Consider the following 27458-nt stretch of genomic DNA (forward strand, 5'->3'; position numbering starts at 1 on the left):
CAAATGAAGAGAGAAAGACGAAGGAAAGGAGAGAGAACCGAGTGAGTGTAGGACTGTAGCCCTGTAGGAACACAAACCTGGGTTTCTGGCTGACGTCCAAGTGGTCCAGGTGAAGATGACATCATGCCTCAGGCGTCCTCTGCACTGTCAGTAAGTGTGCGTCTCAGCTGAATGACTCATCACCATACAGATAGATTACCATGCACAAAAGCGAGATGGAAGGGGAACTTCTACTCCAGACGGGAAATGACACAGCTAATGACCATATCTCTTGATCTGCTCTCAAGTACCTCTGTTCATGATTGTATATTCTCTACGTCATAACATATTTTTGTTTGTCTAACCCCATAGTTACAGCATAGATAAGCAAAAATCTAATCAAATCAAACTTTGTTTGTCACATGCGCCAAATACAACAGGTGTGGACCTTACCATGAAATGCTTACTTACAAGCCCTTAACCAACAATGTAAATAGTCCAGTGGCCATTTGATTAATTGTTCAGTAGTCTTATAGCTTGGGGGTAGAAGGTGTTAAGGAGCCTTTTGGTCCTAGACTTGACGCTCCAGTACCGCTTGCCGTGCGGTAACAGAGAAAACAGTCTATGACTTGGGTGTCTGGAGTCTCTGACAATTTTATGGGCCTTCCTCTGACACCGCCTAGTATATAGGTCCTATAGGCAGTTTATGCTAATAATCATTTTCCCATAGAAGGGGCTCCCGAGTGGCGCAGTGGTCTAAGGCACTGCATCTCAGTGCTAGAGACGTCACTACAGACCCTGGTTTGATTCACAACCGGCCGTGATTGGGAGTCCCATAGGGCGGCACACAATTGGCCCAGCATCGTGCGGGTTAGGGTTTGGCCGGGGTAGGCCGTCATTGTAAATAAGAATTTGTGCTTAACTGACTTGCCTAGTTAAATAAAGGTTAAATAAATAAAGATAACAGCAAGTGCTCCCATAGGAATAGTTCTGGAAAGTACAGAGCAATGTCCATGAAACACCTAACAGTTCAATGTACAACAGACATGTAGCTGTCAAGAGTTAATTTAAGAGCCAATTCATGCAGTGATGCTTCAGAGTACGTAATAGACGTAGTGGAAATTATTTGTATTCCCCTGTTGTTTTTGCTACAATTTTCTGTGCCATATAGCTAGGGCTTTTAGACCATCGGATTGGAAATCCAGGTTACCATGGTGACAAGCTTTCTACCATGGAGCTTCAGAGAACCCAGTGGCTGATGCTATACTGTCACCATGGTAGCGGTGGTCAGGACAGGAGTGAGGGATGGAGTGGGAGAGATGGTTGGCATCCTGGCTGGCTCAGAGCTGTGGGATGCCATGGTGAGAAATTGAGAGAAGGAGAGAGTGAGAGAATGACCTTTGTCCGTATGTTGACCTTATTATTGCGTAAGCACTTTCAGTGTAAATGAATAGATTAGAGGGGCCAAACCTCCAGAGGATAGTTTGGGACAATTTGGCCAATAATGAATACAAACTGTCTGTACAGAGAGAAACATGTGACGTTTCAATAGATGCGGTATGTGATGCATAAGGAGAATGGAGAAAGAGGAATGGTTGGATAGATTCACAACTTAAGGAATGGAGAGGGAATATATCTGGGACTCATTGGAACAGTGTGATTGTGTGTGCGTGTGTGGGGTGTGTGTGTGAGAGAGTGCGTGTGTCTCTGCGGGCTGTCAGCTGTGTGAAGGTCGGCAGGCTGATTTCATGCTGCTGCTGTTGTTTGCTGCTCTGTAAGCACTTTGGATGCCCAGTGTCTTCCTCATTTTAATCAGGGAGGGACAAAATTAAGAGCGAAAAAGGATAGAAGTTTAGAGAGAGAGAGAGAGAGAGAGACTGCTGTGCATTCTCTAAGAAGGAGTACAGAATGCAGAATAGTGCATCCACTATTTTTACAGTACACTCTTAGATAAAAGGGTTCCAAAAGTGTTCTTCGTCTGCCCCCATAGGAGAACCCTTTTTGGTTCCAGGTAAAACCCTTTTTGGTTCCAGGTAAAACCCTTTTTGGTTCCATGTATGTAGAACCCTCTGTAGAAAGAGTTCTACTTGGAACCCGAAACAGAACCAAAAAGGGATCTTCAAAGGGTTCTCCTATGGGGACAGCCAAAGAACCCTTTTAGGTTCTAAACTCAGCAAAAAAAGAAACGTCCCTTTTTCAGGACCCTGTCTTTCAAAGATAATTCGTAAAAATCCAAATAACTTCACAGATCTTCATTGTAAAGGGTTTAAACACTGTTTCCCATGCTTGTTCAATGAACCATAAACAATTCATGAACATGCACATGTGGAACGGTTGTCAAGACACTAACAGCTTACAGATGGTAGGCAATTAAGGTCACAGTTATGGAAACTTAGGACACTAAAGAGGTCTTTCTACTGACTCTGAAAAACACCAAAAGAAAGATGCCCAGGGTACCTGCTCATCTGCGTGAACGTGCCTTAGGCATTGCAATGTCCGTACTGTGAGACGCCTAAGACGGCGCTACAGGGAGACAGGACGGACAGCTGATCGTCCTCGCAGTGGCAGACCACGTGCAACAACACCTGCACAGAATCGGTACATCCGAACATCACACCTGCGGGACAGGTACAGGATGGCAGCAACAACTGCCCGAGTTACACCAGGAACACACAATCCCTCCATCAGTGCTCAGACTGTCCGCAATAGGCTGAGAGAGGCTGGACTGAGAGCTTGTAGGCCCAATAACAACGTCGCCTATGGGCACAAACCCACCGTCGCTGGACCAGACAGGACTGGCAAAAAGTGCTCTTCACTGATGAGTCGCGGTTTTGTCTCATCAGGGTTGATGGTCGGATTCACGTTTATCGTCAAAGGAGTGAGCGTTACACCGAGGCCTGTACTCTGGAGGGGGATTGATTTGATTTGGAGGTGGAGGGTTCGTCATGGTCTGGGCGGTGTGTCAAAACATCATCGGACTGAGCTTGTTGTCATTGCAGGCAATCTCAACTGTGCGTTACAGGGAAGACATCCTCATGTGGTACCCTTCCTGCAGGCTCATCCTGACATGACCCTCCAGCATGACAATGCCACGAGCCATACTGCTTGTTCCTGCAAGACAGGAATGTCAGTGTTCTGCCATGGCCAGCGAATAACCCGGATCTCAATCCCATTGAGCATGTCTGGGACCTGTTGGATCGGAGGGTGAGGGCTAGGGCCATTCCGCCCAGAAATGTCTGGGAACTTGCAGGTGCCTTGGTGGAAGAGTGGGATAACATCTCACAGCAAGAACTGGCAAATCTGGTGCAGTCTTTGAGGATGGGATGCACTGCAGTATGTAATGCAGCTGGTGGCCACACCAGATACTGACTGTAACTTTTGATTTTGACCCCCCTTTGTTTAGGGACACATTATTCCATTTCAGTTTGTCACATGTCTGTGGAACTTGTTCAGTTTATGTCTCAGTGGTTTGAATGTTGTTATGTTTAAACATAACACATTTAGCACCTTTTTTTCCAAGGTTGTAGATGAGATGCAACGAAAAACACTTTGGAGAGAGAAGCAACGAGAGGAGAGGGGCTGAAAGGGATGAAAGGAGTTAAACAGAGAGAAAGAGACAGAGGTAGATAGAGAGATGGAAGTCAAATACAGTGTACAGAGTGTATTCTTTGTACAGGATGACAGGTGACACCCTGTCGGGGAGCAGGTAAGCCTTCACCACCCTAATGCCAATAGGCCTGGCATGTATTAGAAGCAGCTCCCTGATTAATGGCATCTAGTCTGCTTAGAGATAGATGTCTTGTTCATGCTCTCAGCTTTCACAGGTTGGGCTCTGCTTTGCTCGCTACTCATCAGTGATGCAACATACGCCCGGAGGCTTTGTAGACACTGAGTGAGAGGAACCACACTGATAGCCTTGAAAGCTAACAGCTCTGATAGATGTTGCCACGATGTTGCCTTTCGTGATGGTGTTATGAAACGACTTCTTCCTTCTCCCTAAACCTGAATGTATTTACAGAATCATTTCACAGAGCGTTGTCATTGTGACACCAACCTAGGGCTTTGTTAGATAACGTTGACTCACAGGAAAGAGCTGCAAAGTCAAGGCCTTGTGGCTGGTGCCTTGTGGCTGGTGCCTTGTGGCTGGGGTGTAGAGCAGTCAGTCAGTGTGCCAGGCAGGCAGGCAGGACATGTCACAGTGACTATGTGTGGTGTTGTCATCGTCATTAGGCTCTAAAATGGCCGTGCTGTGACTGCAGGGTCTGCCTGCCTGCAGAGGGAGAGGCTCCACAGCCTGAGCAGGGCAGACTGACTCCATGCCTGCTTATCCTGAGATTCACTCAAACATTATCTCGCTGTACAGAAGTAAAGACTGGGACAGGAAATGTTGTTTCTGCCATAAAGCCCTAACCCTGAAGATTTGGAGTGTGTGTGAGCGCGGGTGAACGTGTGGGCTAATACATTTTCTCTCCTTCTCTCTCTCCCTTTCCTCCCCTCTCTTACCTCTTCCAGGGAAATTCTCCTCCAGTGGTGGTGAACACTGACACGCTTGACGGCTCCCCCTACGTAAGAGTAATACTCCAACTATACTGCATTATTCACTGCAGAATACTCGATTATTGATGATCATCCTACACAATACTCATCCCATATTGCTGCGTGGTTTTCATCCTAGTTTTTACTCATCATTCATTGGAAGTGTGAAAAACACTGTCTTCCTCTCTCAGGTCAACGGGACAGAGGGGGAAATTGAGTATGAAGAGATTACACTGGAAAGAGTGAGTGTTTTACAGCAAATAATTATAACATAGGGTCAAAGCCTTATTGTTATCCTACAACTGATCAGGGATAGCCAAATAACATTCAAATGTATGTAATCTAGTACAGTTTGGTCTATAATAGTCATCATGTTTGACACTGTGTAATGCTGTGTGTGATGCTGTGTGTGATGTTGTGTGTAATGTTGTTTGTGATGCTGTGTGTAATATTGTGTGTAATATTGTGTGTAATGCTGTGTGTAATATTGTGTGTAATGCTGTGTGTAATATTGTGTGTAATGCTGTGTCTAATGTTGTGTGTAATGCTGTGTGTAATACTGTGAGGGATGTTGTGTGTAATGCTGTGTGTAATATTGTGTGTAATACTGTGTGTAATATTGTGTGTAATGCTGTGTCTAATGTTGTGTGTAATGCTGTGTGTAATACTGTGAGGGATGTTGTGTGTAATGCTGTGTGTATTGCTGTGTGTAATATTGTGTGTAATGCTGTGTGTAATATTGTGTGTAATGCTGTGTGTAATATTGTGTGTAATATTGTGTGTAATGCTGTGTGTAATATTGTGTGAAATGCTGTGTGTAATATTGTGTGAAATGCTGTGTGTAATATTGTGTGTAATATTGTGTGTAATGCTGTGTGTAATATTGTGTGAAATGCTGTGTGTAATATTGTGTGTAATATTGTGTGTAATGCTGTGTGTAATATTGTGTGTAATGCTGTGTGTAATATTGTGTGAAATGCTGTGTGTAATATTGTGTGTAATATTGTGTGTAATGTTGTGTGTAATATTGTGTGTAATGCTGTGTGTAATATTGTGTGAAATGCTGTGTGTAATATTGTGGGAAATGCTGTGTGTAATGCTGTGTGTAATATTGTGTGTAATGTTGTGTGTAATATTGTGTGTAATGCTGTGTGTAATATTGTGTGTAATGCTGTGTGTAATGCTGTGTGTAATGCTGTGTGTAATATTGTGTGTAATGCTGTGTGTAATATTGTGTGTAATGCTGTGTGTAATATTGTGTGTAATGCTGTGTGTAATATTGTGTGAAATGCTGTGTGTAATATTGTGGGAAATGCTGTGTGTAATGCTGTGTGTAATATTGTGTGTAATGCTGTGTGTAATGCTGTGTGTGATGCTGTGTGTAATGTTGTGTGTGATGCTATGTGTGATGCTATGTGTGATGTTGTGTGTGATGCTGTGTGTGTTTAGGGTAACTCAGGCCTGGGCTTCAGTATAGCTGGGGGGACAGATAACCCCCATGTTGGTGATGACCCCAGCATCTTCATCACCAAGATCATCCCTGGAGGAGCTGCGGCCCAGGACGGACGGCTGAGGTACGCCCCTAACTAACTACCTACCTAGCACAGCTAACATCATCTCCTCTTCACCACCCTCAAGTTGTCAATCCCAACCCTTTACTCTGTATACACACGCACATATACAGTTGAAGTCAGAAGTTTACATACACCTTAGCCAAATACATTTAAACTCAGTTTTTCACAATTCCTGACATTTGATCCTAGTAACAATTCCCTGTCTTGGGTCAGTTAGGATCACAACTTTATTTTAAGAATGTGAAATGTCAGAATAATAGTAGGGAGAATGATTTATTTCAGCTTTTATGTCTTTCATCACATTCCCAGTGGGTCAGAAGTTTACATACACTCAATTAGTATTTGGTAGCATTGCCTTTAAATTGTTTAATTTGGGTCAAACGTTTCAGGGAGCCTTCCACAAGCTTCCCACAATAAGTTGGATGAATTTTGGCCCATTCCTCCTGACAGAGCTGGTGGAACTGAGTCAGGTTTGTAGGCCTCCTTGCTCGCACACACTTTTTCAGTTCTGCCCACAGATATTCTATAGGATTGAGGTCAGGGCTTTGTGATGGCCACTCCAATACATTGACTTTGTTGTCCATAAGCCATTTTGCCACAACTTTGGAAGTATGCTTGGGGTCATTGTCCATTTGGAAGACCCATTTGCGAGTAAGCTTTAACTTCCTGACTGATGTCTTGAGATGTTGCTTCAATATATCCACATAATTTTCCTGCCTCATGATGTCATCTATTTTGTGAAGTGCCCCTGTCCCTCCTGCAGCAAAGCACCCCCACAACATGATGCTGCCTCCCCCGTGCTTCACGGTTAGGATGGTGTTCTTCGGCTTGCAAGCCTCCCCCTTTTTCCTCCAAACTTAACAATGGTCATTATGGCCAAACAGTTCTGTTTTTGTTTCATCAGACCAGACCATTTCTCCAAAAAGTACGATCTTTGTCTTTTTTATGGCGGTTTTGGAGCAGTGGCTTCTTCCTTGCTGATTGAATATAGGACTCGTTTTACTGTGGATATAGATACTTTTGTACCTGTTTCCTCCAGCATCTTCACAAGGTCCTTTGCTGTTGTTCTGGGATTGATTTGCACTTTTCGCACCAAAGTACGTTCATCTCTAGGAGACAGAACGTGTCTCCTTCCTGAGCAGTATGACGGCTGTGTGGTCCCATGGTGTTTAAACTTTGGTACTATTGTTTGTACAGATTAACATGGTACCTTCATGCGTTTGGAAATTGCTCCCAAGGATGAACCAGACTTGGGGAGGTCTACAATTCTTTTTCTGAGGTCTTAGCTGATTTCTTTTGATTTTCCCATGATGTCAAGCAAAGAGGCACTGAGTTTGAAGATAGGCCCTGAAGTACTTCCATAGGTACACCTCCAATAGACTCAAATGATGTCAATTAGCCTTTTCAGAAGCTTCTGAAGCCATGACATCATTTTCTGGAATTTTTCAAGGTGTTTAAAAGGCACAGTCAACTTAGTGTATGTAAACTTCTCACCCACTGGAATTGTGATACAGTGAATTATAAGTGAAATAATCTGTCTGTAAACAATTGTTGGAAAAATTACTTGTGTCATGCCCAAAGTAGATGTCCTAACCGACTTGCCAAAACTATCGTTTGTTAACAAGAAATTTGTGGAGTGGTTGAAAAACAAGTTTGAATGACTCCAACCTAAGTATATGTAAACTTCCGACTTCAACTGTATGCATGTGTATGTAGACACATGAACATAGGTTCAAGCATGCATATGCAAATACACACACACACACACACACACACACACACACACACACACACACACACACACACACACACACACACACACACACACACACACACACACACACACACACACACACACAAACAAGAACACAACCCAAGGCTACAACAGTGATGTAGGCTACTCATGTCAATGCCAGCTGAGTCTCAGAGAAACAAGTCCCACTCTGGTGCCCAACCCCCTCCCCCACTCCATCCCCTCCTCCTCCCTTCCCCCCCCTCCCCTCCCTCCCCTCCCCTCCTCCCCTCCCCTCCTCCCTCCCCTCCACAGACTGCATTCACTCAGTCAGCCAGACAGATGCTTTTCACCACTGAGTCCACTCATCACAGTGGAGCTGCCTAAATTTAGTCCACCCCCTCTTCACCCTACCTAGGCCCTCTGTACTAGACCACACTTCAACATCCATCTCGCTGTCAGCCTTGGCCTAGGGATTGGCTAGCACTTACACACTCTGTCCCTCACAGGCCTGTCCATTACTGAAGGAATTTAACATGGCATTTAAAGGGCACATCTGGGATTCTAGAAGGTATCATCAGAGGAGATGAGTATGACACGTCTACCCCGTCGCACAAGGCTTGCTGGGCTCCATCAAAATCACACTTTCCATTATTCCTCAGACATTTGATATGTCTCTCACTGTTATAGAAAATTCAATAGCTTTGAATGCATCAAAATAAAGCTTGACACTCGCTAGAATGTGCAGAAATGTGTCTCTAAAATGCATATTTACCCGTGTAAATGGACATGTTAAGCGTGGTCCACGAATGGAGCGTATGCAAAGGATAGTTTCTTAATGTTACCTTAAGAGCAGATGAGGTAATGGACAAGGTCATGCAAATGTCAGGTCCTGAATATTTATGAGCACCAAGGCTTTGACAAATGTGACTCACATTATATGGTGCTTTAAAAGCCTTGACTGCTCTGTATCTACACAGTGCAAACTCTGTGGACTTTAAAAGCCTTGACTGCTCTGTATCTACACAGTGCAAACTCTGTGGACTTTAAAAGCCTTGACTGCTCTGTATCTACACAGTGCAAACTCTGTGGACTTTAAAAGCCTTGACTGCTCTGTATCTACACAGTGCAAACTCTGTGGACTTTAAAAGCCTTAACTGCTCTGTATCTACACAGTGCAAACTCTGTGGACTTTAAAAGCCTTGACTGCTCTGTATCTACACAGTGCAAACTCTGTGGACTTTAAAAGCCTTGACTGCTCTGTATCTACACAGTGCAAACTCTGTGGACTTTAAAAGCCTTGACTGCTCTGTATCTACACAGTGCAAACTCTGTGGACTTTAAAAGCCTTAACTGCTCTGTATCTACACAGTGCATACTCTGTGGACTTTAAAAGCCTTGACTGCTCTGTATCTACACAGTGCAAACTCTGTGGACTTTAAAAGCCTTGACTGCTCTGTATCTACACAGTGCATACTCCGTGGACTTTAAAAGCCTTGACTGCTCTGTATCTACACAGTGCATACTCTGTGGACTTGGAGCTGACGCTGAACTAAAGGGTTACTGGTGGGTGGACTGATTGACAGACGGACTGACTGACTGACGGACGGACTGACTGACTGCTCTTCTCTCTGGGTAGTTAGAGTGACAGAGTGAAGGCCAGGCCAGCTGATCACGTGACACAGGACAGGAGGATGGGGCCAAGAGAGTACGCTGTAGAGAGGATGGTGTGCAGGGCTGTCTCAAAGGGGTGAGAGAATAGGCCCCCATCCCCTCCTCCCTTCTCCAGACCATCTCTGGAGACCTTCTCCCGTTCTTCACGTCCCTCATCAACTCATCCCTGACCACTGGTTGCGTCCCCTCCGACTTCAAAATGGCCATCGAGTCGCTCCCCTCCTCAAGAAACCAACACTCGACTCATCTGACGTCAACAATTATAGACCTGTATCCCTTCGCTCATTTCTTTCCAGAACACTTGAGCGTGCTGTCTCTGATCAACTTCCTCGTTATCTCTCTCAGAACGACCCTGACCAGTCAGGCTTCAAGACGGGTCGCTCAACCCGAGACTGCTCTTCTCTGTGTCACTGAGGCTCTCCGCACTGCCAAAGCTGACTCTCCTCTGTTCTCATCCTCCTAGATGTTTCTGCTGCCTTCGACACCGTGAATCATCAGATCCTCCTCTCCACCCTCTCAGGGCTGGGCGTCTCAGGCTCTGCATACTCTTGGATTGCATCCTTCCTGGCAGGCTGTTCCTACCAGGTGACGTGGAGAGGTCTGCACCAGGGCTCAGTTCTCTTTATACACCAAGTTACTCGGCTCCGTCATATCCTCACATGGTCTCTCCTATCATTGCTATGTGGATGACACTCAACTACTTTTCTCCTTCCCCCCTTCTGACACCAAGGTGGCGGCACGTATCTCTGCATGACTGGCAGATATCTCAACTTGGATGTTGGCCCACCTCCTCAAGCTCAACCATGACAAGGCGGAGCTGCTCTGCCTCCCGGGGAAGGTTTGCCCGCTCAAAAACCTCTCCATCACGGTTGACAACTCCACAGTGTCGCCCTCCCAGAGTGCGAAGAACCTTGGCGTGACCCTGGACTACACCCTGACGTTCTCTGCAAACATCAAAGCAGTGACTCGCTCCTGCAGGTTCATGCTCTACAACATCCGTAGAGTACGACCCTACATCACACAGGACGCAGCACAGGTCCTAATCCAGGCACTTGTCCTCTCTTGTCTGGACTACTGCAACTGGCTGTTGACTGGGCTCCCCACTTGTGCCATCAAACCCCTGCAACTTATCCAGAACGCTGCAGCCCGTATGATTTTCAATCTTCCCAAGTTCTCTCATGTCACCCCACTCCTCCGCACACTCTACTAGCTTCCAGTCGAAGCTCGCATCCACTACAATACCTTAGTACTTGCCTATGGAGCAGCAAGAGAAACTGCCCCTCCCTACTTTCAGGCTATGCTCAAACCCTACAACCCAACCTGAGTACTTTGTTCTGCCACATCAGGTCTCTTGACCCATCACCGCTACGGGAGGGCAGCTGCCGCTCTGCCCAGTCAAAACTCGTCTCTGTTCTGGCAACCCAATGGTGGAACCAGCTTCCCCCTGAAGCTAGGACAGCAGAGTCCCTGCCCATCTTCCGAAAACATCTGAAACCCTATCTCTTCCAACACTCTTAAATAATCCTCTTCCTCACCTCGACACCTCACCTTGGTGGCAGACTCGTCACTAACAATAAACCTCTCTCTTCTCTCTCTCCATCTCTCTCTCTCTCTCTCTCCCTCTCTCAGTGTGAATGACAGTATCCTGTTTGTGAATGATGTGGATGTGAGGGAGGTGACCCACAGTCTGGCAGTGGAGGCTCTGAAGGAGGCGGGGGCCATCGTCCGCCTCTACGTGCTCCGCAGGAAACCAGCCGCAGAAAAAGTCACCGAGATCAAACTCATCAAAGGGCCCAAAGGTACAGCTCTGTTTGTGTGGTTAGTGCTTACATATTTATGTACCTGTCAGTTATTATTTACATCTTTCTTTCTACCTCCTCCATCTCTCTCGCTCTCTCTCTCCATCTCACTCTCTCTGTTTCTCTCCACCTCTCTCTCTGTCTCTCTCGCTGTCTCTCTTTCTCTCTCTCTCTTTCTCTCTCTACTCCACCCTGTCCCTCTCATAGGTCTAGGTTTCAGCATCGCTGGAGGGGTGGGTAACCAGCACATACCAGGAGACAACAGCATCTATGTCACTAAGATCATCGAGGGCGGGGCTGCTCACAAGGACCAGCGGCTGCAGATAGGGGATAAGATACTGGCGGTCAGTCGTCACACACACACACTGGCTAGTAGAGGCCCACTTAGACAAGCCAGCATATCTTGTCCACTTCAGCAGCGTAGGTGCATTAAGAATCTCGATAAATAACAGTTGTAATTTTCACAGCCTGAGATGACTTTCATTAATATGGTAATAGATGTGTGGGATAGGAGAGTTATTTAACATCACCAGCACTGCTTCTGCTGCTGCCTGCACTGTGTAGCTCTACTGCCATCTCCTGGGCCATAGATAAACTGCAGATGAGTGGTGGATTAGACTCAATATGGGCTCCATGCAGAAACTACAAAATGGTGCCTGATCCACTGCTTTATTTCCCAATGAGCTATGATACCATGCCTGTGATTTAGAAACAGCTTCAGAACGTCCTCAGAGTGAAGGATCACGTTGACATTCCATTGACTGAGACGCTGTGTAATATGCCTGTCAGCACTGCAGGGGCTATTTTACTACGTCCGTGATGTACAGGTCAGCAGGATGTGTAGCAGAAGGTCTGATCCCATTCTGTCTGTGGGTTCAGGTGAACAGTGTGTGTCTGGAGGATGTGATGCATGAGGATGCAGTGGGAGCCCTGAAGAACACAGCCGAGGTGGTTTACCTCAGGGTGGCCAAGCCTAACAACCTCTACCTGAACTCCTACAACCCGCCAGACCTTACCAGCAGTAAGTGTGTGTGTGTGTGTGTGTGTGTGTGTGTGTGTGTGTGTGTGTGTGTGTGTGTGTGTGTGTGTGTGTGTGTGTGTGTGTGTGTGTGTGTGTGTGTGTGTGTGTGTGTGTGTGTGTGTGTGTGTGTGTGTGTGTGTGTGTGTGTGTGTGTGTGTGTGTGTGTGTGTGTGTGGTCCTCTAATGGTCCATGTCTTCTTTCTTCAGCTTATTCCGCTCACATGGACACAGATCTTGGCCACCCCACCTACCTTGGATCAGATTACCCACAAGCCCTCACTCCCACCTCGCCCAGTCGCTTCTCTCCAGTGTTGCACAGCATGATGGGGGATGAAGACCTTCCCAGGTGAGCAAAGCTTTCTGGGCTGACTCATATGCCATATCAACCTATGGCTTTTCCCAAAGGCCTCTCATAGTAAAATGATGGGCTTGGTGTGAAAATTAAAAGCTCCTGATGGAGATAGGATTTGGTTAGCATAGGTCTGACCCAGAGCTAACCAACGATTATTTTCTTTTTCTCTCTGCCTCCCTCCTTCTTGTGCCCCAAAATGTGGTGTCCCCATTTCACTACTCATTTACATCTCTCCCTCCCCATGTTACCTCTCCCTCTTGTTAGTCTCCTTTTTCCCCTCCATTTCTCCTCGTCTCTCCCTGACCCTCCGTCCCTCCCCTTCTCCCCTGCTCTCTCTGTCAGGGAGCCTAGGAGAGTGCTGATCCACCGGGGTTCTACGGGCCTGGGTTTTAACATCGTGGGAGGAGAGGATGGAGAGGGGATCTTTATCTCCTTCATCCTGGCAGGGGGGCCTGCCGACCTCAGCGGAGAGCTGCGCAAGGGCGACCAGATCCTCAGCGTAAGGACACACATGCGCACACACACAAGTGGATTCATATTCTGTACACACACACACACACACATACTCACATGTGTATAGTCACGCAACCACACAGGCACACACTTACGTATATACACAAACTCTCGATCGCTCTCTTTCTTAGGCACACACACACAGCTTCATACGCACACACTTCTCTGAGTGTTTAGGGTGTGTGTGTGTGCGTGTGTGTGTGCGTGTGCCAGGTGAATGGAGTGGACCTGCGTATCGCCACCCATGAGCAGGCTGCGGCAGCCCTGAAGAACGCTGGCCAGACTGTCACCATCATCGCCCAGTACAGACCAGAGGGTGAGGCCAGTACTACAGTAACTTACCATTGCACACAACACTGCGTCACCGTACGCCAATGGACCATACATGTGCTAATGTATGTGTGTGTGTGTGTTCAGAGTACAGTCGTTTCGAAGCGAAGATCCACGACCTGAGGGAACAGCTGATGAACAGCAGCATGGGTTCTGGTCAGACGACACTGAGGAGCAACCCCAAGAGAGGCTTCTACATCAGGTACTTATTATACTGCACTTTATACTATATACAACCCCAAGAGAGGCTTCTACATCAGGTACTTAATATACTGCACTTTATACTATATACAACCCCAAGAGAGGCTTCTACATCAGGTACTTATTATACTGCACTTTATACTATATACAACCCCAAGAGAGGCTTCTACATCAGGTACTTATTATACTGCACTTTATACTATATACAACCCCAAGAGAGGCTTCTACATCAGGTACTTAATATACTGCACTTTATACTACCCTAAGAGAGGCTTCTACATCAGATACTTATTATACTGCACTTTATACTATATACAACCCCAAGAGAGGCTTCTACATCAGGTACTTATTATACTGCACTTTATACTACCCCAAGAGAGGCTTCTACATCAGGTACTTATTATACTGCACTTTATACTACCCCAAGAGAGGCTTCTACATCAGGTACTTATTATACTGCACTTTATACTACCACAAGAGAGGCTTCTACATCAGGTACTTATTATACTGCACTTTATACTACCACAAGAGAGGCTTCTACATCAGGTACTTATTATACTGCACTTTATACTACCCCAAGAGAGGCTTCTACATCAGGTACTTATTATACTGCACTTTATACTACCCCAAGAGAGGCTTCTACATCAGGTACTTATTATACTGCACTTTATACTATATACAACCCCAAGAGAGGCTTCAACATCAGGTACTCATTAATACTGCACTATATACAACCCCAAGAGAGGCTTCTACATCAGGTACTTAATAGTACTGCACTATATACAACCCCAAGAGAGGCTTCAACATCAGGTAATCATTAATACTGCACTATATACAACCCCAAGAGAGGCTTCTACATCAGGTACTTAATAGTACTGCATTATATACAACCCCGAGAGAGGCTTCAACATCAGGTAATCATTAATACTGCGCTATATACAACCCCAAGAGAGGCTTCTACATCAGGTACTCATTAATATTGTACTATATACAACCCCAAGAGAGGCTTCTACATCAGATACTCTTTAATACTGCACTATATACTATATACAACCCCAAAGATGCTTCTACATCAGGTAATCATTAATACTGCACTATATACAACCCCAAGAGAGGCTTCAACATCAGGTAATCATTAATACTGCACTATATACAACCCCAAGAGAGGCTTCTACATCAGGTACTTAATAGTACTGCACTATATACAACCCCAAGAGAGGCTTCAACATCAGGTAATCATTAATACTGCGCTATATACAACCCCAAGAGAGGCTTCTACATCAGGTACTCATTAATATTGTACTATATACAACCCCAAGAGAGGCTTCTACATCAGATACTCTTTAATACTGCACTATATACTATATACAACCCCAAAGAGGCTTCTACATCAGGTAATCATTAATACTGCACTATATACAACCCCAAGAGAGGCTTCAACATCAGGTAATCATTAATACTGTACTATATACAACCCCAAGAGAGGCTTCTACATCAGGTACTTAATAGTACTGCATTATATACAACCCCAAGAGAGGCTTCAACATCAGGTAATCATTAATACTGCGCTATATACAACCCCAAGAGAGGCTTCTACATCAGGTACTCATTAATATTGTACTATATACAACCCCAAGAGAGGCTTCTACATCAGATACTCTTTAATACTGCACTATATACTATATACAACCCCAAAGAGGCTTCTACATCAGGTAATCATTAATACTGCACAATATACTATATACAACCCCAAGAAAGGCTTCTACATCATGTACTCATTAATACTGTACTATATACAACCCCAAGAGAGGCTTCTTCATCAGGTACTCTTTAATACTGCACTATATACTATATACAACCCTAAAAGAGGCTTCAACATCAGGTACTCATTAATACTGCACTATATACAACCCCAAGAGAGGCTTCTACATCAGGTACTTATTAATACTGCACTATAAACAACCCCAAGAGAGGCTTCTACATCAGGTACTCATTAATACTGCACTCTATACTATAATCAACCCCAAGAGAGGCTTCAACATCAGGTACTCATTAATACTGCACTATATACTATATACAACACCAAGAGAGGCTTCTACATCAGGTACTTATTAATACTGCACTATATACAACCCCAGGAGAGGCTTCAACATCAGGTACTCATTAATACTGCACTATATACTATATACAACCCCACAAGGACACAACACTGCTACTACCAGGCTAGTACAGCACTGTGAACTCCTCAGAGCACAACAACCCACTTAGACTTCAAAGAAATGCTGTATCTTCCTTTCCTCTCCCATCGTCTCCTCTCCTCCATCTGTCCCAGGGCCCTGTTTGACTATGATAAGACAGCAGACTGTGGTTTCCTGAGCCAGGCGGTGGGCTTCAGGTTTGGTGACGTGCTCCATGTCCTGGACTGTGGTGATGAGGAGTGGTGGCAGGCCAGACGGGTCAGCCCGCAGACAGACGTTGAGGAGGTCGGCTTTATTCCCAGCAAACGCAGGTCAGACACCTCACAGCACTGTCTGCATCTGTGTGTTTGTGTGTGTGTGTGTGTGTGTGTGTGTGTGTGTGTGTGTGTGTGTGTGTGTGTGTGTGTGTGTGTGTGTGTGTGTGTGTGTGTGTGTGTGTGTGTGTGTGTGTGTGTGTGTGTGTGTGTGTGTGTGTGTGTGTGTGTACTATATGCTATTTGTTTTCTCCGTTTGCATGTGGAATTGCGTAGACAGCATGATTGATGCTGTATTCTATGGTTATGTAGCGGATCTTTCACTTTCAGCCTTTCACGCTCCTTTCTTCCCCTCTCCCGCTCTCTTTATCGCACTCTCTTTCTCTCCCTCTGCCCTTAATGCCTCATTTCATTCCTACCCCTTCAGGGTAGAAAGGAAAGAGTGGTCTCGCATGGGCACCAAAGAGAGGGTAAGCACATAAGTTAGTGAGCGTCTATGAATGATCTTACACCAATGTCTTCGTCTGTCTCTCTCTCTCTCTCTAAACATCTGTTTTCTCTGTGTTGTGTAGGATCGCAGTCGGGACAGCCTCGGATCTCAAGGTAAGCAGCTGTAGCGGAGGAGAATGGCTCTGCCCTCAGTAGTGGTAGAAATGATTATTATTTTATTTAACTAGAATGACACAGTGATCAGATGAACAGTAGCTACTGACTGACTTTACTGTCAGACTGACTGGCTGGTGTTGCTGTGTTCTGGTTTCAGGGAGGGACGATTCTCAACACAGCTATGAAACAGTGACACAAGTAGAGGGTGAGAATAGACTTTCAAGTACTATTTTATTCACGTTATACTTCAATTTACTCCTTATTTATTCCGTCTTACCTGTCTCTCTCTCTCTCTCTCTATCCATAAAGTGCATTATGCCAGGCCCATCATAATATTGGGTCCCATAAAGGACAGGGTAAATGATGACCTGCTGTCAGAGTTCCCTGACAAGTTTGGATCTTGTGTCCCTCGTAAGTATTGACCCATCGTAGATTAACCATTTCCCTGCTCGCCCCATTGGTTTACGTTTGATCTATTGACCGGGTGATTGGTTAACAGCCTGACTGACCGCTTGTCCCCTCCCCCCACAGACACCACGCGGCCCAAGCGGGAGTACGAGGTGGACGGGCGGGACTACCACTTTGTGTCGTCACGGGAACAGATGGAGAAGGACATCCAGAGCCACCGCTTCATCGAGGCGGGCCAGTACAACAGCCACCTATACGGCACCAGCGTCCAGAGCGTGCGAGAGGTGGCGGAGCAGGTGCAGCATAGATAACATTCCCCCTTAGAGATACAGTATATTATCATGATGTTATTAATGTGATTCTATATTATTTATAATGGGTTTACATGAGAGGGGTGATACATTAGGCCGCGCTACATTATTTAACATGGTCCCAACAGCTGCTGTACTGTATTGATTGGCTTAAGAAGTGTAAAAGGATCTGGCTGATTGAATCCCCTCCACCCTCCCCTCTGTTCTCTCCCTCCCCTCCACCCTCCCTACCTCCCTCTGTTCTCTGCCTGCGTCTCTCCCTCCCCTCCACCCTCCCTACCTCCCTCTCTTCTCTCCCTCCCCTCCACCCTCCCTACCTCCCTCTGTTCTCTCCCTCCCCTCCCCTCCACCCTCCCTACCTCCCTCTGTTCTCTCCCTCCCCTCCACCCTCCCTACCTCCCTCTGTTCTCTGCCTGCGTCTCTCCCTCCCCTCCACCCTCCCTACCTCCCTCCCTACCTCCCTCTGTTCTCTCCCTCCCCTCCACCCTCCCTACCTCCCTCTGTTCTCTCCCTGTGTCTCCTCCCTCCCCTCCATCCTCCCTACCTCCCTCTGTTCTCTCCCTCCCCTCCACCCTCCCTACCTCCCTCTGTTCTCTCCCTGCCTCTCTCCCTCCCCTCCATCCTCCCTACCGCCCTCTGTTCTCTGCCTGCATCTCTCCCTCCCCTCCACCCTCCCTACCGCCCTCTGTTCTCTCCCTGTGTCTCCTTCCTCCCCTCCACCCTCCCTACCGCCCTCTGTTCTCTCCCTGTGTCTCCTCCCTCCCCTCCACCCTCCCTACCGCCCTCTGTTCTCTCCCTGCGTCTCCTCCCTCCCCTCCACCCTCCCTACTGCCCTCTGTTCTCTCCCTGCGTCTCTCCCTCCTCCTTCCGTGTCTCCCTCCCCTCCACCCTCCCTACCTCCCTCTGTTCTCTCCCTGCGTCTCTCCCTCCTCCCTCCATCTCTCCCTCCCCTCCACCCACCCTCCCTACCGCCCTCCGTTCTGTCCCTCCCCTCATCATTCCATTTCCCTGCTGTGCTGTGTGAGTAGCAGGGGAAGCACTGTATACTGGACGTGTCGGCCAATGCTGTCCGCAGACTACAGGCCGCTCAGCTACACCCCATCGCCATCTTCGTCCGGCCCAAGTCACTGGAGAATGTCCTGTACGTATACAATTACACACACACACACACACACAAAGTATACACACACTCGCACACACACAAGCTATGCACACACTCACACACTAGCTGTCTGACTTGTGTTGACTGACGATTGCGTGTGTTGTTTGTTGTGCAGAGAGATCAACACTCGTCTGACAGAAGAGCAGGCCAGGAAGGGCATGGACCGCGCTCTCAAACTGGAACAGGACTTCATAGAGTGCTTCTCAGGTAACGCTGGAACACTTTGGGCTGTGATTACAATAATTAACCTTTCACTGCAGTGGGCGACATCAGGGTCACACAGAGGGTTTCTTTGGTAGTCTTAAATACATCTACACACATGGTTATGGGCTTTTAAAGAAGACACCTGTGCTATGTCAGATATAGAGTTGAAGTTTTGAAATGTAACGGAACTGTTTGACATAGAAACAACACATGTACTTAAACAAGATAATAATTGTTATTAATTATAAAATGATGAAAAATATTAATAGTATTCCTCCCACGAGGCCAAAGAGGGCGTTTTGGGTCATTGGCTGCAGGAAAGGGCTACACACAGGAATGTGTAGACCTAATTCTCCTCTGACTTGATCTTGATGTTGCCTCATAGTTCCTTCCACACACAGACAGACACATATCTGACTCTCTCTCTCTCTCTCTTTCTCCCTCTCTCTCTCTCTCTCTCTCTTCATCTCTTCCCCTCTATGTCTCCCTCTCCCTTTGCTTCACCTTACCTCTTCCCCCTCTCCAGCTCTGGTGGAAGGTGACAGCTTCGAGGAGGTTTACCACAAGGTGAAGACGGTGATCGAGGAGCAGTCGGGGCCTTACATCTGGATCCCCACCCGGGAGAGGCTGTGAGGCTGCACCATAACCCACCTCCACCCCCCAACCACCCTCAGCCAGTCTGCCCTCCAGCCCAACCAGCGCTCAGAGAGACAGAGAGAGAGACACAGAGAGACACTAAGGCAGACACACACAAACACACACAGGGGGACACGTGAAGATAGAGACACATAATCACACAGAGAGAGAGACACAGAGTAATACTAAAAGAGAGACACAGGTATAGAAACCCAGAGAAACAGGTAAGGACAGTATTTAATCAGTATTCATATATAATCCATGTGTGGTGAGTACTGAGCGAGACTGGAGAGAGGTGACCAAGTTGGGCGTGGCAAGGCAGGGCGGTGGGCGTCCCCAGGATAAGCACAGGGTAACGGCTCTGCCATCTCCCCCTCTCCGTCTCCCTCAGTCTCATTGGCTGCCTATGACATCCCCACTGACAAACAGGCGGGCAAAACCATCAGCAGCCCCTACGATCCCTCTTTTTTTATATCCCTTAGCCTCCTCTCCTCCTCCTGTCAACTCTCTCTCTCCATTCAGGACATGAAACGGAGAGAGAGAGAGAGAGAGAGAGAGAGAAGGAGTGCATAGACTATGGAGGGACACACAGATCATATTGAGTCCCTCTGACCCAGAGGAGGCTCTATTCTAGTGAAAAGGCTTTGCTCCGTGTATGAACAACTAGGAACATCATCCCACTAACCAAGACTGGCATTCGCTCAATCACCCATGAATAGCATTTGCGAGGGCATTTTTCAAAAGCAGCTCAAATATAAACTCAAATTCTGAATTTGTGCATGCGTCCTCAAAGACAACAGATATGGGAGTTGAGGAAAATGATGGATAATAAGAAGAAAGGATGTAGAAGAAGAAGAGGAGAAATGACTGGGCGGTGCACACCACCCGTTTTCCCCTCCATTTTGATGGGCGGGGAGTTTCTAGCATGTCTCAACAGAGAGGAGCAGAGCGGTACAGATGGAGAAAGAGGAGGGGCTAACTCACTGTGTGCATAGACAATGGAAGACCTCATGTATAACCTCTGGGTCTCTTCTGTACGGCACACACAGTCAGCCGTACAGTAGGGCCATTCTAAATCCACCCGGCTCTTCTCCAAAAGCACTGGGCGGTCTGCCCTGTTTGTAACGGCCAGGCAGATTCCATGCTGAATGTTCTCTTAAGGCACAACAGCAGAGTCCTTAGCTTCAGCGCTTTAGTGTTAAGAGTACCACAGCCAATTCTCTGATCACTCTTCCAAATAGACCCTCAACAACCCACACACAGTGTTCTCACTGGCCTGTGTGTGTGTGTGTGCGTGAGAGAGTGTGTGTGTGTGGACTGTGTGAGGATTAAATCTCTCTTCCTCTCTACCACTCTTTCTCTGCCTCTTTCTTTCTCTCTCTCTCTCTTTCCTCACAAATTAAGGCTACGTATATATAACACGTTTATCAGACAAAATGGCCTATACAAATATATATTTTTAATGATGATTTATAACAGGAGTTAGAGCCTGTAAAATGTAATATCTCTTCAACAATATTCCATTGCTTTGTTTGGGAAAACTTTCTCTTGTGTTCGGGGATTTGTTTTGGTCCTTGACCATCGATTTGCCCTTCCACAACACACAGTCCTGACACACAAACACACAAAGAAACTAACTGAGATATAACTGAGATATAAATGAGCTATAACTGAGATATAAATGAGCTATAACTGAGAGATATCTGAGGTATAACTGAGAGATATCTGAGGTATAACTGAGAAATATCTGAGGTATAACTGAGGTATAACTGAGATATAACTGAGATATAACTGAGTTATAACTGAGCTATAACTGAGATAAAACTGAGATAAAACTGAGATATAACTGAGATATATCTGAGATATAACTGAGCTATAACTGAGATATAACTGAGCTATAACTGAGATATAACTGAGCTATAACTGAGATATAACTGAGCTATAACAGATATAACTGAGATATACCTGAGCTATAACTGAGCTATAACTGAGCTATAACTGAGATAAAACTGAGATAAAACTGAGATATAACTGAGCTATAACTGAGATATAACTGAGCTATAACTGAGCTATAACTGAGCTATAACTGAGCTATAACTGAGATATAACTGAGCTATAACTGAGATATAACTGAGCTATAACTGAGATATAACTGAGTTATAACTGAGATATAACTGAGCCATAACAGATATAACTGAGCTATAACAGATACAACTGAGATATAACTGAGCTATAACACATATAACTGAGATATAACAGATATAACTGAGATATATCTGAGATATAACTGAGATATAACTGAGCTATAACTGAGCTATAACAGATATAACTGAGATATAACTGAGCTATAACAGATATAACTGAGATATAACTGACATATAACAGATATAACTGAGTTATAACTGAGCTATAACAGATATAACTGAGATATAACTGAGCTATAACAGATATAACTGAGTTATAACTGAGCTATAACAGATATAACTGAGTTATAACTGAGCTATAACAGATATAACTGAGTTATAACTGAGCCTCAGTGAAGCATGTGTATTATCTTCTCCAGTTACACATCTCACTTCCTGTGGCTAGAGTGTTTTGAGTTGAGGTACAGTAGCTATATAATACACTAGTCAAACTTATAGATGGGGAAAGGTGGTGTGTGTATGCGTGTGCATGTGTATGTGGGTGGTTGTGCATGTGAATGAGTGGGTATGCAAATGTGTGTGCTTGCGTGTGTGAGTTCCAGGCTCATGAGATTTGGTGCAATAGTGTAATGATGATATGCAATGAGACTGGGTTTGGGTGTCTTCAAAGATATATAATAATACGTTATAGGTATAATATATAAGTATAATAATATGTTTGCACTGACAGCATTAATACAGGTTTTAATAGGGGGAGTGAGAATAAGACAAAATAAAATATGGATTCCAGGGGTTTACAGACGCTCGTTTGTATTTTGAACCATTTGTTTACAACTTTTGATTTGACGTTTAAAGAGTGAAGTTACTGGTGGAAGTGACCGTTCATATTTATTGTTCTTTTATTTCGTCTCACTTGCTTTTCCCAGTGAGAGATGGAAAGTGGTAATGTTTTGGATTGATTATTTATTATTAAGTGCTCTCACTGTTTCAGTTTTATTCACTTAGAAGTCTGTATATTCTAATTTGTAACATTTTTTTTTTTCACTTAAAGAAATCTCAGTTTTTGGGGACTGGCCAGAACTGTTGTAAATACAGAGGGGTGTGGGGTATGGGACGCTGTTGCAATGCATACTGCTAATTGGACATTAGAGAAACCATCAGTCTCAGCACTGGTACCTGAGCCCACAGCCCTGCTACCGCCTCTAATACACAGGAACACATCACTTTGAGTGGGTCTCTCACACACACACACACACACACTCACACACACACACACACACACACACACACACAAGGCTAAGATATCAGCACTTCTTATTCTCTCTCTCTCACACACACACAAACATACACAAGCACACACATTCTACATGAATGGAATAATAGTATGTTATTCATTTCTTTATTTGAAAAATCAAATGTATTTCTTATTCTCTGTCTCAGACATCCATATCATAGTGTGATACTCCTAAACAAAATATATATACATTTTTACTGAATAGACTGATGATAAAATTACATCGAAGTCAACTGATGCAGAACATATGTTTAAAATGATTTATCTTGCAAAAGATATTTAACAATGACAATATCAAGCAAACTAATATGTTTCATTTAAGTGAATCGCTTGTTGTAAATTAGCTATAAAGACAAGAAAATTAATTAAAATAAGCTTTCTGGAAGAAAAAAATTGTGTCATGGCACCATTTTGTTTTTGCAGAGACTGTTTCATGTTGTGTTTTGGGAACAAGCCAGGAACTAACCATGCAGGTAAGGTTGGTCCTCAGCCTGGGAAGAGGAAAATGACCAGAACATTTTGTCCTTTAGGGGGCACTCATATTCCATTTTTGTAGAGTAATCCGCATTCTCCAGTTTCACCTACTGCAATCTTTTATTTTGGCTCTCCTTCCTTTTGTTGTGGTTAGGTTTTGTGTGTTTGTTGTTTTCCCAAATGTATTGTTTTTAGTTTTTCTCTCATTTTTTTCTCTCTCTCCATGTTCTCCACCCCCCCCCCCCCCCTTCTCTCTCTCTCACTCCCTCCTAACTCTGCTGACACCTAGGGGACCACCCTTTTCCCTTTAGGAAATCACACAACAAAGATGCTTCCTCTGTGAGCCTGACATTTAGAGGTGTGTGTGTGTGTGTTCAGTGAAGCCAGAACACATGGCACTGCATTGTGTGAGAGGATGAGGTGAGCCCCCCAACACCCCCCCCCCCCCCCCTCCCCGCTTACAATGTCAAGCATTTTGAGCATTGGAAAATCACTATATAACCAGTCCCACTTACAATGTCAAGCATTTTGAGCATTGGAAAATCACTATATAACCAGTCCCACTTACAATGTCAAGCACTTTGAGCATTGGACAATCGCTATATAACCAGTCCATTAGGTGTGTGTGTGTGTGTGTCGCTTGTGTAGCTGCGGGTGTGCACTTGGTGTGACTAATAGGGCATGAGAGGAGAGAATCACGCCATATTGGCTCCCCCAGTGTGATTAGGATCAGTCTGAGAGGCCAGTTACCATAGGCATATCTAACCCACTACAGATCTGCCAATTTGATATGCAGGGGACACTTCACAAAACCAGTAATAAGAACCTGTTCCTGCAGTCTGTTAGTTTCACTCTTGGTGGTGAATTCTAGCTATTCAGCTTCCTCCTTTGTATGTGTGTGCTGCCTGGCCGGATCCTTCATCTGCGCTCTGTGCTGATGTTCCACCTTACACTCATGGTGTGTACAGTCTTTGTGTCATCCACACATTTCTCACCGTGGCTCAGCACTTCAGGTCACAAGTATTCCATTACCGTTTCATTCATGAGCACATTATCTCGTCAGAACTGGGTCAGCTGTAGGGTTAGCTGTTAGCCCAATGAGATTTGAAATCCCAGTACTACAGACATATGTTTCTGTTGAATGGATTACATAAGAGTGTAAAACAACACCGTTATCATCATCCTTTAACAGTAATACCTGGGTTGTCTCCCTGTAAGTAACCAGGTGTATGGCTAGGGTGTCACTGAACTAGGGATACAGGCATGAGGTATGGGATTATGGAGCCGATTTGAAAGAGTGCCGGTGTTAGGATGTATGCATTTGGATTGGGGTGGGCTGTTTTTACCATGTGAGGGGCTGAAGGTAGGGAGGGGTTGAAGTGAAGGGAGGGGTGGGTGTACTGTATGTTGGGATGGGGGAGCACCTGCTATGGCAGCAGTCTGCTTCTGTTCCATTGGCTTATGGCTGTGCCGCTCAAGGTCTCCCTGCCAGCTAAACATGAGACCATGCCCATGAGCCATGAAAGCAGTTCTTTCACAGCTCTCTCTCCCCTCCCTCTCTCTCTCTCTCTCTCACACACACACACACACTCTCTTTCTCTCTCTCTCTCTCTCTCTCTCTTTCCCTCATGCCCATCTCCCGTCCTCTCCCTCATTCTCACTTCCTGTGTCTCCTGTGTCCTTATCCTCTCTCATCCCCAACCTCCCCCCCTCCCTGCCTCTCTCTTTTGCATAATGAATTATTTTGTGTCTGCGTTATTATTTAAATCCTGCATTCCACAGCACAACTTAGCACCCTCCCTGCGCCTTTCTACCCTCCGTGGTTACCATGGCAACCCCCTTACTTTCATGTTATTTCCATTTCGATATCCCAATTAAAGATGGGTGACGTGAAGTGATCACGGCGGGAGGAGAGGGGCTGAGGAAGACTGCAGCTGAGCGGCTTTGGGGGTAATTGCGGTGACTGTGCAGTTATAAATCAGTCATCGGTGTTATGGATGGGAAGGGTAAATGTTGTGTTGCGTATCAGAAGCAGAGATAAGCCGTCGGTCATTGCTACCTCACACCTGCTCCACTGTCTGGGGGATAGAGGATGGAAGGGTTTTGGTCCAGGATGTAACAGTAAGCTCAGATGTCCTGAGGCCATGGCGGAACAGTAGCCTGCTCATAGCCCCCCTCCCCCATTTACACACACTGACGCTGAACCACAGCCGACTTCACACCTCTGTGGCACTGTGTGAGTCTCAGCTCTTCACGCTGTGTGTTTCTTTCATTCATTATTGCTGGTTCCCTCTGTTCTCACCTCCGCCATGTCTCTGTCTCAGCCCAGAAAGGGAAGCCCCAGAAGTCTCGCCCAACACCCTCAGAGCTGTTAGCATATGTGTAAGGGAACATGGGGTTTATGGCCTGCTATGGATGCGTACCGTCTCTGAGAAACTTGCTGATCCAGCCGTATTCCCACCAACGTCTGCCTTTAATTCACATTGACAGAGTGAAAGACAGTGTTGTATACTGCTGCTGTAGTATTGTGTAGTGTATGAATGGATCTTGTCCAGGAGTGTGTGTGCCACAGGATAGAGCCTTGGATTAAGCCCAGTTAGACCTGACCCCATTTAACCTTCATCTGACCCAGTTACCCATGGACCAGACTTTTTTGGGGGCCACCTTGGACTCAAAAACACAACCAAATATGCTTCTCACTGCAACACACAGCTGCCCACACCACCTGCACAATGGGTGTACAGGTATGGTATTGGTCGTGTCTTCTATGCATTCTACTCATATTCTGAATCTGTGACATATAAGTGTGTCGGTCAAAGGGATCTTTTCGTGCAAATAGTTCAATTCAGCACCATTGATTATAATTCCCTTATTCTTTTAAACTGATTATCACATTCAGCAATGTAGGTTACATGAATTTATGCTACAGCAGTTTCTGTGTAGGACAAGGAGTTTTATGTCGCCTAATATCTCGAGTGCAAATGCTTACGTGATGTTTAAAAATATATATATATATTTAACCTTTATTAAACTAGGCAAGTCAGTAAAGAACAAATTCTTATTTACAATGACGGCCTACCAAAATGCCTCCTGCGGAGACTGGGGCTGGGATTAAAAATAAAATAAAAATATTGGACAAGACGCACATCACGACAAGAGACACCACAACACTACATAAAGAGAGACCTAAGACAACATAGCATGGTGATGTGAGCATAGTATGCGCTAAATGTGGGGTGTGAAAAAGATTTGTAGGCCATTAAGTCACACACCCTAAATAAATGAATAAAGAATCGGGTAGGTCTAACACCAGAAATGTCGGTTTTCTGACTTCCGGACTATACCATAATATAGGTATATCATAGAATATCATTATAAAATGTACTGTATATCATAATAAGCATTATTTTTAATTCTCAACGCGTTCTTGTTCTCAGCTGAGAGTGACAGTCTTTCACTGCTACTAATTGTTTTCCACCGGTCTCCCAGATAATTTACGTAAGAAAAGGACAAACCGCTCCTTCACTTTCATGAAGTCACTGCCTAGGAAATAACAGGCCAATACACAAAGTGGGCCCCTGCGACCCTGAATTGAGAGTGCATTTATTTGCATGGGAATGACATGAAACCAGACACAGTCTGCTGGTTTCTTCTCCAAATAGATTGTATTAAGTAGCCTATATATATTGTATGCTTGCAGAGCAGACTGGGATGAAACTAAAGACCATAAAAGAGAACATTGTAATATGATCTCCACATCCCAAAAACCTGTAGGCTATTTCAATGTGTGTATCATGAATGAAACACGATAACACTTTGGTATGAGCAATATCACTCACCGGTATTTAGGCTACAGAAACTCTCAACAACGAAAATGAAGAAACAGCTCTTCCATGAAATACAAGATCGCAAAAAAATATCACAAAAGTGGGGTCGAGTGAATACATACATTGATTTTCATATTCCTATTTGACTGACAGCTCAAATCGACCTATGATTGCCCGAAACTGTGTGCGTGAAGGCGGGGCGTATGCAGTCAGTGGAGGTTAGTGCTAT

General features: G+C 45.2%; 1 protein-coding gene across 14 annotated transcripts in view; it reads left to right on the plus strand.

The window, feature by feature from the left end:
• Positions 1-23321, plus strand: part of LOC129868965 (disks large homolog 4-like) — a 109483-nt gene extending 86162 nt beyond the window's left edge. For 11 of the 14 annotated variants that reach the window (XM_055943358.1, XM_055943356.1, XM_055943360.1 and 8 more), the window contains 19 exons: positions 4492-4545; positions 4707-4757; positions 5965-6089; positions 11125-11294; positions 11502-11638; positions 12174-12315; positions 12523-12661; positions 12932-13166; positions 13394-13496; positions 13598-13712; positions 16044-16220; positions 16591-16633; positions 16736-16766; positions 16927-16974; positions 17079-17180; positions 17301-17473; positions 18517-18629; positions 18766-18857; positions 19381-23321. In XM_055943358.1, coding sequence (XP_055799333.1) covers positions 4492-4545; positions 4707-4757; positions 5965-6089; positions 11125-11294; positions 11502-11638; positions 12174-12315; positions 12523-12661; positions 12932-13166; positions 13394-13496; positions 13598-13712; positions 16044-16220; positions 16591-16633; positions 16736-16766; positions 16927-16974; positions 17079-17180; positions 17301-17473; positions 18517-18629; positions 18766-18857; positions 19381-19487 — 2157 coding nt within the window. In that variant the 3' untranslated portion in view covers positions 19488-23321. The remainder of the gene's footprint in view (positions 1-4491; positions 4546-4706; positions 4758-5964; positions 6090-11124; positions 11295-11501; positions 11639-12173; positions 12316-12522; positions 12662-12931; positions 13167-13393; positions 13497-13597; positions 13713-16043; positions 16221-16590; positions 16634-16735; positions 16767-16926; positions 16975-17078; positions 17181-17300; positions 17474-18516; positions 18630-18765; positions 18858-19380) is intronic. The other 3 variants (XM_055943355.1, XM_055943361.1, XM_055943366.1) reach the window with 1 other exon arrangement.
• The last annotated feature ends 4137 nt before the right edge of the window (positions 23322-27458 follow it).

This window comes from Salvelinus fontinalis, chromosome 13, assembly GCF_029448725.1.
Source record: "Salvelinus fontinalis isolate EN_2023a chromosome 13, ASM2944872v1, whole genome shotgun sequence".
NCBI lineage: Eukaryota > Metazoa > Chordata > Actinopteri > Salmoniformes > Salmonidae > Salvelinus > Salvelinus fontinalis.